We start from the raw sequence: 16,551 nt of genomic DNA, 5'->3' as shown, positions 1-16,551 counted from the left end.
AAGAAAACCAAACAGGTGAATTTTAAAATCAGCGAGTGGGCGCACATGTACGCACATATGCCGGCTTGCGCAAAAGGATGAGGCCATTTTATAACATGCACGCGCGTACATGTGCACACAGTTTTATAATGGATGCACGCAAATGCCGCTTCTAGCGCATAAGAGGGGGAATTTTATAAGGGGCGAGCCCCTTTTTTGGCAAAATGTATTTGTGCGCATAGCGGGAGATATAGGTGTACTTGGGTGGCTTTTAAAATCTGCTCTGCGCACGCTGGGCCGAGATACTCACGAATCTGCCGGTTTTTGGCACGGGCAGGGCTTTTAAAATTCACCTGTTTATGTTAAGAGAGTAATTCAGTTACATATCTAAATTCAAATTGGGTGGCTGCTGTAATATAATCTGTGATTCACGTGTAAGTTAAGGCCATACAAATTTAAGCTTTGACCTGCTCTATTTGTTTTGACCCGATGAAAGGATTGTAGCTTCTGAAAGCTAGACAAAAACTGTAAAAATGAGTTAAAAAAAAAAGGACAACTTTCACACAGCTGCGCGCATATGCCCATATATGCGTGTTTATGGGCACATGAAACTCTACTCCTGTGTTTTATAGCCTTTGTGTATATGATAGATGCATCCTGCAACAAGCGCCTGCATGTAAAACCAATGCGCAAATACATATTGCACTTATCAGGATTTGACAGCTGGATAAGTCTGGAAAGTGCTACTTATCAGGACTAGTAAGATAGATGGATAACTCTCAAATAGAGTTCCTTATCCAAATAAGTTCAGACTAATAAGTCTGCTACTTATCCGGATAAGTAGCACTATTTGAGATTTATCCGTTTATCTTACTTATCCGGATAAGTAGCACTTTCCAGACTTATCCAGCTATCTGAACAATCCAGATAAATAGCGCTTTTAAGACTTATCCGGCTAAGCAGCAGCTTTACTAAATCGGAACTTGTCCAGATAAGTGCTGCTACTTAGCCAGATAAATCGAAATTTATCTGGGTAAGTGCTGCTTTCAAGATTTATCTGGCTAAGTACCGGCATTTATTTCTGGGAGCTGGAAGGGGGGCAGTGGTGGGGGCACAGGCCTACTGGCCCGATATTTAAATCCATTCGGGCGGGTGGACATGGACACTTATCAGCATTTTAAACATAACTGTGATATTCAAAGATAGTCGGTTAGGTTTAAAGCTATTCAGCTAAATGTAGCCAAATAATTTTATTTGGGGATATCCAGCAGGATGTTTATCCTGCTGGATAAATTTGTCATTTTAAGATTCTTTGATTATTGAGCTCAGTGGGATTATGATGGCTTTATTTCCTCCTCTTCAGATCTCAATACATATAGGCCGATTCAGAAAGGATCGTGGGAGAGCGGGCGCTCTGTGTTGAGCGCCCGCTCTCCCAACGCATGCCCAGCCACCTCTCCTGGGCACGCAATCCTATATTTAAATGAGGGGTCGTGCTAAAAGGGTGATGATGCGCCACTGGGAATGACTGCGCGCCCCTAGCACCTTCCTTGGCCCAGGAGAGGTGGCTCGGTCAGCAGGTTCAGGAAACTGACGCTCAATTTTACGAGTGTCGATTTTCCCAACCTGCTGACGACGATCGGTCAGGAAAACGGACGCGGGTAAAATTGAGCGTCCGTTCTCCTAACCGGACCGACCAGCATATTTAAAAAAAATTTATTTTTTTTTTACATTTTTGGTTCCTTTCTGTACACATTTTAGACCTTCACATTTTACTTTCAGAATCTCGTGTGACTAATAGCCTCATCAATATGCATTTGCATGTGATGAGCGCTATTAGTTTTCAGAGGGTTTGGCCGCGCATTTTCGATAAGGGGTAATAGAGATGTGTCAAAATCATGCGGCCAAACGCGTGTTAAACAGTGCGCACAGCCAAGCACACTTTATAGAATTGTCCCGATTGTTAGTTAGGATGAAAGAAGGATATCAGAGTCCAATTTTTTGCATATTCCCTAAAGGTTTTCACTACATGGAGGTCCACAGGAAGGTAAAAAAAAAAGACTCCCTATTAGTACTACCCAATACTAAAGCACAATTTTAAAAAATTCTTATCTCCCCCAAATATGCTGTTCACCTTAATTCTCTTTTTACCAGTAACTTTTTCTAGAGTCTGCTTAAAACATTATAAATACCAGTCTTTTTTTTTTTTTTTTTTACTGCAAAAGCATCTCCATTTTTCTTAAAAGTTATATAGTATTGTAATCATGGCTGTCGCTAGTGGAAAATGTATGATCACTGGCCCTATCCAAGGGTGGTCACACACCTCGATGGCATCGAGGGCGCCCTGGCACCTCGATGGTGTCAAGGGTGACCGTGGTGCTCAACAGCAGTCCTGGTCCCCGACGCAGTTCTGACATCGATGCGTCAGACCATTGGTGTGTTGGCACGGGTGTGCATGGGCAACCATTACCAGGCATGGCACCAAAGGCGCAGCAGCAATGCTGCTTGCCCAGGATCCTGCTCACCCTCTTTCACATAAATACTCCATGGATTGGGATATAACATGGAGTATTTATGGAGGCCATGCTCCCTGCCTGCCAAAAATATTTTAATATGGCAGTAAACAAATAGTGTAAAATAAAAGGCTGAATACCTTTTTCTGAAGCATGAGGAAAAGAAAAACCAACAGCAAGTATCTCAGGATATTCACCCACTAACCGAACTTTAGCCCACAGAGTAATGGAGTAGGATTTTCACGGTAAGATAATGAGGGAGGGAGGAGCCTGTTGAAAATAATTCAGGTAATTGCATAAAATGGGTAGATTCATTTTGTTGTGAGAACTTCCCTTTGAAAATAGAGAACGCTCAGCTTTAGATACGATGCATTATTTAAAAAAATGGATTTACTGCCTTGGGTTAGGTCTAGCAAATCAGTCCATTTTGACAGGTTTCAAGCTTTCTCATGGTCTTACCTAGATAAAGAGGCGAATTGTGCTTGGTGGCAAAATCATCAATGTAAGATATACCAAATGGTTGGATGGGGACCCCTCCAATCCCTAGTATAGTCTGGCCGATGAATAGGATGGCAATAGCTTGACTGTGCCCTTTCACAGAAGACGAGTTACAGACGCTGCTATCGTTTTCATTGATTTTACCAGGCTGACAGATGTCCGTGTCATTGCTCCGGTCAGCTGCAAAAGTGGATAAAATGTCTGTAAGCCAAGCTTAAACAAAGATAAACGCATATGCAAATAACATTTTAGAAATATGGCATTTGATTTGAAGAACAAAATTAGAATAATCCACTGTTCTTTTCTACAGCAATGGCATCAGGAAACAAGCGTCTTGGATTTTAGATTTAATTATGTGTCTTTCCAAACCCTAGCTCAAGGCAAGTTACATTCAGGACAGATACCGGAGGTATTTTCCCTGCTCAGAGGATTCATAATCTAAGGGGGCTTGATTTTACTAAGGCTCTTCTCCCATTCTATGGGCCTTATTTACTAAGCTGCATTAAGGCATTTACGTGCACTAATCAGCCTTAGTGTATAGTAAAAGTCATACAACGCGTGGTATTTTATCACACTGTGTAATATTTGCAATATCGTGCAGAATATTTTGTAATGCAAACAGATAAATCTCATGCAAATTATGCAGAGGGGCTTCCTCTGCTTCTCACAGTAAAATATTGCGCAACATACAGACAAAATATCTCAGAAACAAACAAAAAAACCCAAACTATAACTCTGGCATTGTAGTTATTTGGGTTTTGTTATAATCACAGATGAACAAATTAGGGAACAACTAGTTTCCAATTTAAATACAAAAAAATAACTAGCTGATGGAGTTAAATGTTTTGTTGCCAACTTCTCACAATATTTCTTCCGTTAAAAATTTTTTAAATTTTTATGTTGCAAATTTATAAAAATTTTCAATTTTCAATTTTAAATATTTTATATGTTTTTTTATAGTAAGAGAAAAGACCTCAGGACTGGCACAGTATCTGATTAACAGAGAAGCTCATCAGCCAATTGTTTCAATCAGCTGTCTTTTTTTTCTCTTTTTTGATTTAACTTAAAAATGATGAACTCAATGCTTGTTCCTTCTAGATATATTGATAAATCACTTAATATACTACAGAACGTGTCTGCGTTGTAGCAATAATTTACCAAGCAAGTTTGTGTTGCCCAAGTATTATTTATTTATTTTATTTAAAATCTTTTCTATACCGTCGTTTAGTATTGCACCATCACAACGGTTTACAGGGCGGCACGCACATATGTATTGAATATTGAATAGAACTGGTCCCAACACAATCCCTGTGGCACTCCACTTAACACCGTTTTCTCTTCAGAGTAGGTTCCATTTACCATCACACGCTGTCTTCTCTCCGCCAACCAGTTTGTAATCCATGCTACTACATTGGCGCTCACTCCCAAGCTTCTCATTTTATTCATGAGTCTTCTATGTGGGACTGTATCAAAAGCTTTATTAAAATCCAAGAAAATCACATTGACTGTTCTTCCCTGTTCCAATTCTCTAATTACCAAATCAAAAAAATCAATCAGATTCAACTGACAGGACAGGACCTTCCCCTGGTGAATCCATGTTGCCTCGCATCGAGCAGAGTCTCCATTAACTTTCCCACCAAAAAGGTGAGGCTAACCGGCCTGTAGTTTCCAGCCTCCTCTCTGCTCCCACACTTGTGAAGCGGGATCACTACCGCTCTTCTCCAATCAATCGGCACCACTCCTGTTTCCAGAGATCTATTGACTAAGTCATGCAGCGGACCTGCCAGCACATCTCTGAGCTCCCTCAGTATCCTGGGATGAACCTCATCAGGCCCCATGGCTTTGTCTCCTTTCAGTTTTCCTAGCTTTTCCCATACATTTCAGTTTTCCTAGCTCTTCCCATATATTTTCTTCTGTAAATGGAGTTTCATCTACTCCACCCCCATCCACAGTCTTGTTAACTAGTGATGGTCCTTCTCCAAGGTCTTCTTTAGTGAACACCGAACTGAAGTATTTGTTTAATATTTCCACCATTTCTTCGTTTCTGTCCTCACACTGATCCTGTTCACCTTTCAATTTCACTGTACCTCTTTGGGAATGGATGGCTCAGTGGAGGCTTTTTGAGATACGGTTTCCAGAACTGAACGCAGTACTCCAGGTGAGGCCTCACCAAGCGCCTGTATAAGGGGATTATCATCTCCTTTTTCTTACTGGTTACTCCTCTCTTTATGCAGCTCAGCATTCTTCTGCCTTTTGCTATTTCCTTATCACATTGCTTCGCCATCTTCAGATCGCTAGACACTATGAACCCAAGATCCCTCTCTTTCTCCGTGCACAACAGCCCTTCACCCCCATCACATATAGCTGTTTTACATTACCAAACCCCAGATGCATGACTCTGTACTTCTTGGCATTGAATCCCAGCTGCCATATCTTTGACCACCGTTCAAGCTTCCTTAAATCATGTCTCATTCTCTCTACTCCTTCCTTCATTATACCTCTTTGGGAATGGATGGCTCAGTGGAGGGTTTCTAGGCTGTTTTACTGTTATGTGATTTTGGTGACATGCTGCTGGTGATTCATGGTGATCAATGCCATAGGCTAACACAAGATGTTTTAAACTCTTTCAAAGCTTGTTGGTTCGGCCTTGTTAAGTATTGTAACTTTAACATCTTATATTTATAAGTCCTCAGACAGGATCTCCTGGGAGTCTTGGTCTCTTGAACTCTATCACGAAGCTGGCGATCAATCCTGGTTGCCAGTTTCACTAGTTCAGCCAAGGTCTCAGGCATCTCTCGTGCTGAGAGTTCGTCCTTCAGATGAGAGTTCAGTCCTTCAAAAAACAGAGTCTTCAGGCATCTTGGGTCCCAGGATAATTCAGACGCCAGGGTCTTGAATTCGATAGCGAAGTCAGCTAGGGTTTTGTTCCCTTGCTTCAGGTGAACCAAGGAAGATCCTGCAATGGTATACCGGGCAGGATCATCGAAACTGATTTAAACAGTTCGAGAAAACCTTTAAGGTCATGAAGAATTGGATCCTCGCGCTCCCACAGCGAAGAGGTCCAAGTCAGGGCTCGTCCGTCTAGATACAACAGGATATAAGTAGTCTTGGCATAGGCCATGGGAAAGTGGCCAGGATGTAATGCAAAGTGCATGCAGCACTGGTTAAGGAAGTCTCTGCATCTCCATACTTCTCCTGAGAAGCGGGTGGGAGCTGATAGAAGCACAGTAGTCTTGACCGTCACCTCTGATGGTTTAGCTTCTTTACCTGAGGTGGAAGGCGAGTTCACCTTTTGTGTAGTAGATTAAATGCAGCAGTCAGTCCTTCCAGCGTAGTCTGCTATTCGGTGATCCGCTGGGCCAGGCCTGGAATGGCCTGCAACGCCGTGAGCTGAGCTGGATCCATGGAGTTGGCAATCTGTTGTTATTACGTGTGTTCTGGTGGATTCTTGGGTGCTGTGGAGATGACCACGCCCATGGGGAGGAGCCCCGTGAGGAGTCACAGCACTGGGCTAGACTCTTATACACAAAACACCGGAATTGAACTCTTTATTGTACAGCTTGAAGATGGCCACAAGGTGGCAGTAGAGAGTTGCAGTTTCAGGGACCTCGGTAGAGGGAGCCCTTCTCTCCTGGATGACATCAGGAGGTTCCGCAGCAGGTTACCCAGCGAGGAGTTACTGTGGATGAGATAGACTGAGAAGTTAGAGTACTCACTTGGTGTTAGCTGTAGGTATGCAATTCCACCAGATAAGTTGTAGAAGGTACAGGCACCGAGGCAGGGAGAGCAGGCCCTTGAGGAGCGAGTACCTGTTCCCTGAAAGGCACCTGAAATAAAGCAGAGGGCCCCCGAGGAGTGGGTACCCAGGTTAGTTGATACCCTGAAAGGTAGAGGGAGAGCTTCCAGCGGCAGCACGGAAGCGGCAGAGTAGCGCCTATAGGAACGGATCTGAGCCCTTGCCAACTCAACGAGCTAGCAAATCTGAGGAGGTGATATACCTGGATGGTGTGACGTCAGGATGAGGGAACGCCCTCGAGGTTCGCGCCAATGGTAGTACAAAGACGTGGGTTGCACGCGCACCCTAGTAGGTACCTGGGAGGAGCAATGGCAGAAGGCTGCACCATAGCCATTCTGGGGACGCCAGAGTGGTCGGCTTGTCGACGCTGCAGTAGCCATCTTGCCCAGGTAAGCAGGAGGAGCCGAGATTAAGGTGAGGCAAGCGGGGCGAAGCCGTCGAAGACCGACAGACGCAACAAACATCTCTTAAGAAAAGCTCTCCAATAGCATATCTCTTCGTGCACATTGACAAGGCTGCTGCCTGTTTTCCATACTGGGCCTGTAGCTCAAACAGCTGATTCAGAGAAAACAGCTGGGCCACTTGTGACCCCCTTGCCATCCGCCTGTTGGTCTGTCCCTACCAGGTGCCAAGCATCTGGAATTTTTCTGTTACAGGCAGGGATATCTTGGTCATAGGTGGCAGATTGCTGGCTTTATGGCTCTTGTGTGTGTACAGTCAATCAGTGTTTCAGCAGTTTGATGGTGATAGAAATGTGTCGAGGAGAGATGGGCTGGGGTTCTAGGGAGGACCCTTCTGAACATCTGTACTGAAGGCCTGGACACTTTCTACCCAGACTTGCATAGTATTGTAAGAGAGATGTGTTGATGGGGGCAAAAGTTAGAAACCTAAAGAAGTGATGAAAAGATGGTTAAATTTAATCTCTCTGTAAGAATGGGGAGGAGCTCCAAGGTAAGTGATGATAAAGCCTTTGAGTATGCCTTACTATGCTTCGGACCTTGGCAGCACATGATGAAAGCCTACAGTGCATCTGAGCATATAAGCCTTAGAACAAGGTTGGAAAAAAATGTTCAATGTAGGCTGCAGAAGATGAACCAGGGATGGTTGCCCCACAAACCTAGAGGCATGGATAGATTCAAGTGGCTGCATTTAAGGGAGCATACTCTGCTACCCTTTTCCTAAAGAGAGACTTACATCAGCAGGCCAAACTAACATCCTCTCAGAAGTTAGCAGAGGGCATGGTGAGAAGACATGAACTGCATGGAATGGAAGTGAGTGAGATGTTAGAGTAAGAGAAGACAACTAGAAACTGTTAAAGGGAGGACCCAAAAAGCAAGAGCACAGATTCACTGACACCTTAGCACTAATGAACAATACAACAGATCAGACATAAGAGTGAAAAAAAGATCACCTTTTTATTGGCAGCAATTTTTTTTTAGCAAACCAAACACTTTTTCAATTCATCTTTGCAACAATACAATACAGATAGAAGACAAATGACAAAAGCCAAGGTTTGCTGTAACAATTGCAGGTTTTATGCCATAGATAACAGACAACAACAACAGGCCCACAGAGCTAATGAAACATTGCAAACAAGTCATCTTAAAACATAAGAATTGCTTATTGGGTCAGACCAAGGGTCCATCAAACCTGGCATCCTGTTTCCAGCAGTGGCCAATCCAGGTCACAAGTACCTGGCAGGATCCCAAACAGTAGATAGATCTCATGCTGCTAATGCCAGAGATAAGTAGTGGCTTTTTTCAGGGCTATCTGGTTAATAACAGTTTATGAACTTCTCCTCCAGGAACTTATCCAAACCTTTTTTTAAACCTAGCTACACTAGCTGCCTTACCATATCTTCTGACAATGAATTCTAGAACTTAATTATGCATTGAGTGGAAAAGAATTTTCTCTGATCTTATCCTGGGCCGCAATGAGCACATTAAACAGAAGTGAAACTCCATATAACAGATCACAAGCACTATGACCAGATGATGGTACAAAGTCCATAGAACATGTTATCTAATCCTAATAAAGACTATCTAGTTACAATCCAGAGGGATGGGGCAGGCAGCCGAGTTCTGAAGGCACTTTAGGGCTAATGTATGTGGGAAAGCACATGCAGAAGACGAAGACTGAAGAACGGAGGCTGGGAGCTTTGCACAGAGCACTTCCACTGTTACCAGCTTCAGGGAATCCTATGTACTCAGAAGGATGGTAGTATGTGACAGCTGCAACACAGCTACCAAGTCCTTCAGTCATTAAACTGTCTGCCAGTAAAACCACAGAAAGCATGTTTGGCAATTAGTATGACTTCACCACCAATATCCAAAAACCCCAAGCACAAGGACTCTTCAGCCAAGGTTGGCCCAGCAATCAGCCTTCCATCACCCTGGCACAAGGACTCTTCAGCCAGGGGTGGCCCAGCAATCAGCCTTCCATCACCCTGGCACAAGGACTCTTCAGCCAGGGGTGGCCCAGCAATCAGCCTTCCATCACCCTGGCACAAGGACTCTTCAGCCAGGGGTGGCCCAGCAATCAGCCTTCCATCACCCTGGCACAAGGACTCTTCAGCCAGGGGTGGCCCAGCAATCAGCCTTCCATCACCCTGGCACAAGGACTCTCCAGCCAGGGTTGGCCCAGCAATCAGCCTTCCATCACCCTGGCACAAGGACTCTTCAGCCAGGGGTGGCCCAGCAATCAGTCTTCCTTCACCCTGGCACAAGGACTCTTCAGCCAGGGGTGGCCCAGCAATCAGCCTTCCATCACCCTGGCACAAGGACTCTTCAGCCAGGGGTGGCCCAGCAATCAGCCTTCCATCACCCTGGCACAAGGACTCTTCAGCCAGGGGTGGCCCAGCAATCAGCCTTCCATCACCCTGGCACAAGGACTCTTCAGCCAGGGGTGGCCCAGCAATCAGCCTTCCATCACCCTGGCACAAGGACTCTTCAGCAAGGGGTGGCCCAGTAATCAGCCTTCCATCACCCTGGCACAAGGACTCTTCAGCCAGGGGTGGCCCAGTAATCAGCCTTCCATCACCCTGGCACAAGGACTCTTCAGCCAGGGGTGGCCCAGCAATCAGCCTTCCATCACCCTGGCACAAGGACTCTTCAGCCAGGGGTGGCCCAGCAATCAGCCTTCCATCACCCTGGCACAAGGACTCTTCAGCCAGGGGTGGCCCAGTAATCAGCCTTCCATCACCCTGGCACAAGGACTCTTCAGCCAGGGGTGGCCCAGTAATCAGCCTTCCATCACCCTGGCACAAGGACTCTTCAGCCAGGGGTGGCCCAGCAATCAGCCTTCCATCACCCTGGCACAAGGACTCTTCAGCAAGGGGTGGCCCAGCAATCAGCCTTCCATCACCCTGGCACAAGGACTCTTCAGCAAGGGGTGGCCCAGCAATCAGCCTTCCATCACCCTGGCACAAGGACTCTTCAGCCAGGGGTGGCCCAGCAATCAGCCTTCCATCACCCTGGCACAAGGACTCTTCAGCCAGGGGTGGCCCAGCAATCAGCCTTCCATCACCCTGGCACAAGGACTCTTCAGCCAGGGGTGGCCCAGCAATCAGCCTTCCATCACCCTGGCACAAGGACTCTTCAGCCAGGGGTGGCCCAGTAATCAGCCTTCCATCACCCTGGCACAAGGACTCTTCAGCCAGGGGTGGCCCAGCAATCAGCCTTCCATCACCCTGGCACAAGGACTCTTCAGCCAGGGGTGGCCCAGCAATCAGCCTTCCATCACCCTGGCACAAGGACTCTTCAGCCAGGGGTGGCCCAGCAATCAGCCTTCCATCACCCTGGCACAAGGACTCTTCAGCCAGGGGTGGCCCAGCAATCAGCCTTCCATCACCCTGGCACAAGGACTCTTCAGCCAGGGGTGGCCCAGCAATCAGCCTTCCATCACCCTGGCACAAGGACTCTTCAGCCAGGGGTGGCCCAGTAATCAGCCTTCCATCACCCTGGCACAAGGACTCTTCAGCCAGGGGTGGCCCAGCAATCAGCCTTCCATCACCCTGGCACAAGGACTCTTCAGCCAGGGGTGGCCCAGCAATCAGCCTTCCATCACCCTGGCACAAGGACTCTTCAGCCAGGGGTGGCCCAGCAATCAGCCTTCCATCACCCTGGCACAAGGACTCTTCAGCCAGGGGTGGCCCAGCAATCAGCCTTCCATCACCCTGGCACAAGGACTCTTCAGCAAGGGGTGGCCCAGCAATCAGCCTTCCATCACCCTGGCACAAGGACTCTTCAGCCAGGGGTGGCCCAGTAATCAGCCTTCCATCACCCTGGCACAAGGACTCTTCAGCCAGGGGTGGCCCAGCAATCAGCCTTCCATCACCCTGGCACAAGGACTCTTCAGCCAGGGGTGGCCCAGCAATCAGCCTTCCATCACCCTGGCACAAGGACTCTTCAGCCAGGGGTGGCCCAGCAATCAGCCTTCCATCACCCTGGCACAAGGACTCTTCAGCAAGGGGTGGCCCAATGCTAGCATGACTTTATATAGGAAACCCGATGGAAGGGCATCTTCCCTAAGGAGCATTCATAGGTTGTGGCTTCATTTGGGCCTCTTGCCTAGGGATTCCTCTGTCACTCTGCCCCAGCCATGGACTCGAAGCCTGGGACTGACTAAATCCTGGGTGTGGTGGTAGTAGAGAAGGATGCCAGACTGGGAAGGGCCAATTTGACTGCCGCCATAAGATTGTTCAGACCCTGTAACAATGTGACTGTTTGCTGCTGCACTGCATGGGTATGCTACTGCTGGCCCTAATGCTCTGTCTCCTGCAGGTCCTCTCCTTCCTGCTCCTCCTCCTGCACAGTTTCCCTCGTAACCTGGCAGGTGCTGGATCCTGTAAAAACAAGTAGAAGAGCTTATAAGTCAATTGATATGTCATAAGAAAATCTTATAACTTGTAATAAACCTCTTGTCCCTTATCCTCCCCAGACACTTCCCAAAAGCTTACCTTATCATAAGCAGTGTCGAGTTCCTCTGCCACTCCCTCGGAAGCATCTGGACCCAGTCGGTTTCGTGAGCGTTGCTCCACAGGTGAGAAGGTGATGGGGCATGGTGTGCCTCCTCCTCTCTTTCTCATATTTTGAGATTATGTGATCTTGGTCTTCAGGCTGGCCCTCAGATCTCTAAATTAGTGTGCCACTTGCTCACTGCTGACCCTGCCTCCACCCTGGCTAACAATCTTTAGGAATATTCTGGACCAGATCTGGGTTCATGACTTTCAATGTCTTGGCTGCCTGCCAACCGAACAGCTGTCTGTAATTGGCAAGGACTCTCTCAATGAGAAGTTTGTTTTCATCTTGAGAAAACTTGCAGGCACATAGCCACTGCCTGCGGTTGGGGCTGCTGCCTCTTGGCTGGGTTGCCACTTCCTTACTCTCATCCCCACTGACTGCTCCCCTCCTCCTGCTCTCTTGCCCTGTCTTGTTTTCCTCCAATCTCCTCATTTTTCTGCCTTCCTCTCACCACCTCTCTTCTTCCACTAACACTTCCATGCTCCATGACTCTATGTCTCTTATGCTACTTCCTGATACTTCTAGGCCTACTACTACTCTGGCCCATTTCCTCCCTCAGCCATTCCCATCCTGCCTTCCTCACATGTCCCTTCTCTCCTTTCCTCCCTATCTTCATTCACCCCATGCACAAGCCTATCACATCACTCACTCCCCTGCCATTTGCTATCCTCACTTCTAGCATGCACACCCACTCTTCTTTTTAACACTGAACAAGAAAGGCTCGACAGACAAACAAGACAGACACCACAAAAGTACGCACACGTCTTTCACTCACAAATATAGACTAGAGACAAGGAGAAGGGTAAACAAAGAGGAAAACTGATAAACACAAGGCAAAGCACTCAGGTAATCCATGAAAATCTTCTCTCTGTCTCCTCTCTCTTTGTTACGCGAGTCGGCCGCAGCAGATCTGTGGCTCAGCCCCCTCACCTCTCTCAGATGAATCCACTGCCAGGTTCCTCTTCCCTGGTGGCAGTAGGCCGCCAGCTCCGTCCTCGAGCCTCCCCTGGTGCCTCAGCTATTGCTACGGATTCCTGTGCTCCGCGTCGGGCCTCTCCACGTGGCCCGCAGAGAGACGCTGCCGTCCAGCGCCGCGCCCCTCCCTAGGTGCGCGCATGCATTTCTGTGACACTTATGAAGGGCTCATGGCAGGAACCTGGCCATGGCCCCAGATGATGAAGTCAGCGGAGCTCCAGTATTTAAGACCGGACTCCGCTTCCTAAGATTGCCTTTGCAACCGGTCTCCTGCAACAAGTCTCCACGATGATCGTGTACTCGTTGCCTCCTGGTGATTCTCCTGCGTTCCTGGTTCCTGATTCTCGCCTACTCCTGTTCCTGTTCTCCTTGTTCCTGCGTTCCTGATTCCTAATCTATTTTGGACTGCCTTCTCGGATTCGACCTCTGCTTTGCCTGTCTACACTGCAGACCTTCTCCAAGCCCGGACCTCTGCTTTGCCTGACTATGCCGCTGACCCTCTCCAAGCCCAGACCTCTGAATCACCTATGCTACCGACTCTCTCCTCGTCCAGACCTCAGCTTTGCTTGCCACCGCTTCCTGATCGCCATCGGCCCTGACTCCAGCTTGCTCTACGACGCCTCTTCAGTCTTTGTCCTGGACTTGGCCTATTCAGGCTTTGGCCTGTCCTTGCTCAGGCGCCCCCTGTCTGACTTTGGTTCTCTTGGCGCCCGGGGCTCCGGGACACTGCCTTGTCCAGTACAGACTTCTCCTTTCTACTGTTGCTGCCTCTGGGCTGACTCCTCTGCCTCTTCATCAACGATGACATTTGGAGGCCCACCTAAGTCCAGCCGGCCCCAGCACCCAAAGGCTCAACCCACGGGGAACAAGGACTGGTATTGGTGAAGCGCCAGCCGGCCTCCGGCCTTCAGCCCACTCCACCTGCCGATGGTAGGAACCCGTAGGATCCCTCCTACCGGTAGCGTCAACCCCACTTCGGCCCAAGGGTCCACCTCCGGTACAACACTCTTTCCTCTATTGCCTGACCAACCCTCACGAGCAGTTACAGGAGGCAGGCTTTTATAGTCCAAGAAAATATCGTGAGAAGCAGGAAAATATTGTGTAAATATCATGCAGTATTTTATCACTTTGCATGTTGTGAAGAAATATTCCACGCTGCGATATTTTCATAGCCATGCCTCTTTGTTTTGTAAATTTTGCAGTAAATTTCGCTATTCGTGCACAGTATTTTTATGAAATACTGTGTGTTAATAGCTGTTCTTTATGCAGCTTAGTCATGAAACCCAAAGAATACAGTTTTCTTTGTGCTACAATGGGTGTATTATTTATTCATACTTATATTTCATGATTTCCAACAAAGCAGTTGGAAATAAATAAGGGATAAATGTGAGATAAATGTTCATGTACAATATGTCCTTATTAAACTATGTGATAAACCATGCTGTATGTTTTTCTCTCATTCTGGTTCACTCATAGCTAACATTTGAGCCATGCTGATTTGTTTTCATCCTGTATATAATTTTTCCTTATTAGAATGAGATCTTATATCAAATTGACCTCCATTCCCTGTTCCCTGATCTTCTCCTCTCCCCCTCCCTCTCCTTAGCCCCTTCTCTCCCCCTTCCTCCTTCTTTTCCCACCAGTTCTATGTTCAATGTAAAGCCTGCTGCGACTTTTTTTCTTTTTAACCGATGAGATGTTCCCAACGTTCATCGGTATATAAAAGCTGTTAAATAAATAAATAAATAAATAAACAAACTTGTACAGCCTGACTAGGATACAGTGAGACGAGTACAAAGGTCCTTATAAATTGGGGTAAACTGAGTGTAAGTGTGTCACAAGCGTGTCCCTTACTATTTGTATCAGTGTCTCCACAGGCACTGGAATCATCAAGTCAGAAAGTAGGAGTGGAGTCGATTTCAGACACACCCCTGGGAGGTGTCTTGTGAGGAGTGCATTTCTATAAAACTTATGAGCTCACTTTGGCTCGTGTTCTTCTTGTCCATCTCCTGTTCCTCCTAGAACAGGAGATGGACAAGAGGGTTAGTTTTGGGAGGGGATGGTGAGAAGGCTGGTGTTTGTGGAACGTAGATTCCTTTGTGGTGTTTGGAAGTGTAGCGCTGCATTCATCCATTCTGTTTTGTTGCTGTATCATGCTTTGTGGATGAGGGATAAGGTTTTGTATTGTATCCTGTAAGGCATCCGGAGTCAGTGTAGTTCTTTGAGAATTGGGGTGACGTGATCCGATCTTTTGCTGTTGGTGAGAGATCTTGCTGCTGCGTTTTGTAGGAGTTGAAGTGGTTTGAGGGTGGAAGCTGGTAGGCCTAGGAGTATGGCATTGCAGAAGTCCAGTTTGGAGAACAGAAGAGCTTGTAGTGCCGTACTGTAGTCTTGGGATGTAGGAGGGGTTTGATTTTCTTTAGGACTTGGAGTTTGAAGAAACCTTCTTTTATTGTGGTGTTTATGTGTTTCTTGAGATTTAGTTCACTGTCTATTGTGATTCCTAGATCTCTTGTGGTGAGGATGATTTCTTTATTTGTTATGCAGGTATTGAAAAGGGGGTCAGGTGTAGTTGAGGTTTTGTTGCATATGTAGAGTATTTTGGTTTTGTTTTGGTTGAGGGTGAGAGCCATTTGTGTTAGTAGTTGTTGGATTGCTTTGAGGTGGGTGCCCCAGAATTTTAGGGTGTCTGCAATGGTGTCTCGTATGGGTAGGAGGATTTGGACGTCATCGGCATATATGTAGTATGATAGGCCGAGTCCAGATAGGAGTTTGCATAGAGGTAGGAAGTAGATGTTGAAGAGTGTGGATGATAATGAGGATCCTTGAGGGACGCCGTGGGGGAGAGGTATTTGCTTGGATTCTGTGTTGTTGGTTCTGACTTTGTATGCTCTGTTGGAGAGGTAGGATTTGAACCAGCTGATTGTAAAGGCACATAGTCCAATTTCTTTTAATTTGCTCAGGAGGATGCTGTGGTTGATGGTATCAAAGGCTGCTGATATATTGAGGAGAATGAGAATGTATTTTTGGCATGTCCAGACCTTTGAGGATTGTGTCTGAGAGGGATAGTAGTAGGGTTTCTGTACTGAGGGTGCTCCTGAATCTGTGTTTTTTATTTATTTATTTAACATTTTTATATACCGAGGTTCTAGAGATAAAATCACTAAGCACTTCGGTTTACAGACAACAGATGAAATGACTGACGAGAGTCTTACAAAGAACAGGAGATAAGAACTGGGATAAAAACAATGAATTCGTAATGACTTAAAATCCTTAAGTAAGTAACAGAGTTAGTAAAGATTGGTAGTCAATACATGTAACAGGCGATTAAATGAGACAAGAATATTATGAGATTAAGTCTGTGGTTGTGCAACAGGTATGTAGGAATGATTACGTCTGTATTAGGCATAGGCTAGGGTGAAGAGCCAAGTCTTTAGTCTTTTTTTGAAAGTAATTGGACAATGCTCAAGTCTAAGTTCTGAAGGGAGAGAGTTCCAATGATTCGGGCCGACTGTAGAGAAGGCTCTTTTATTTGAGAATGCTTTGATTGGAGGTGTTTTAAGAGAGCCTTTTTGGGCAGCTCTCATCGGACGGGAAGATGAGAATAATTGTAAAGGGAATCTGAGGTCGAGGGGGGAGGATTTGTAGATGTAGATGTGTTGCGCTGGAAAGAATATTTTGTGGTTTTCTAGGTGGTCTGAGAGTTGCTGATTGATGTTCTAGTGTTTTGGCTATGAAGGGGAGGTTGGATATGGGTCTGAAGTTGGCG

General features: G+C 46.5%; 1 protein-coding gene across 3 annotated transcripts in view; it reads right to left on the bottom strand.

Moving 5' to 3' along the window:
* SLCO2B1 (solute carrier organic anion transporter family member 2B1) overlaps positions 1–16,551 on the bottom strand; it is a 360,204-nt gene that overhangs the window by 212,325 nt on the left and 131,328 nt on the right. For all 3 annotated transcript variants that reach the window (XM_029602065.1, XM_029602067.1, XM_029602066.1), the window contains exon 5: positions 2,952–3,170. In XM_029602065.1, coding sequence (XP_029457925.1) covers positions 2,952–3,170 — 219 coding nt within the window. The remainder of the gene's footprint in view (positions 1–2,951; positions 3,171–16,551) is intronic.

The sequence above is a fragment of the Rhinatrema bivittatum genome, chromosome 5, assembly GCF_901001135.1.
Source record: "Rhinatrema bivittatum chromosome 5, aRhiBiv1.1, whole genome shotgun sequence".
Lineage (NCBI taxonomy): Eukaryota > Metazoa > Chordata > Amphibia > Gymnophiona > Rhinatrematidae > Rhinatrema > Rhinatrema bivittatum.
Note: the sequence above shows the minus strand (reverse complement) of the source record. Positions and strands in the feature narration are given on the sequence as shown.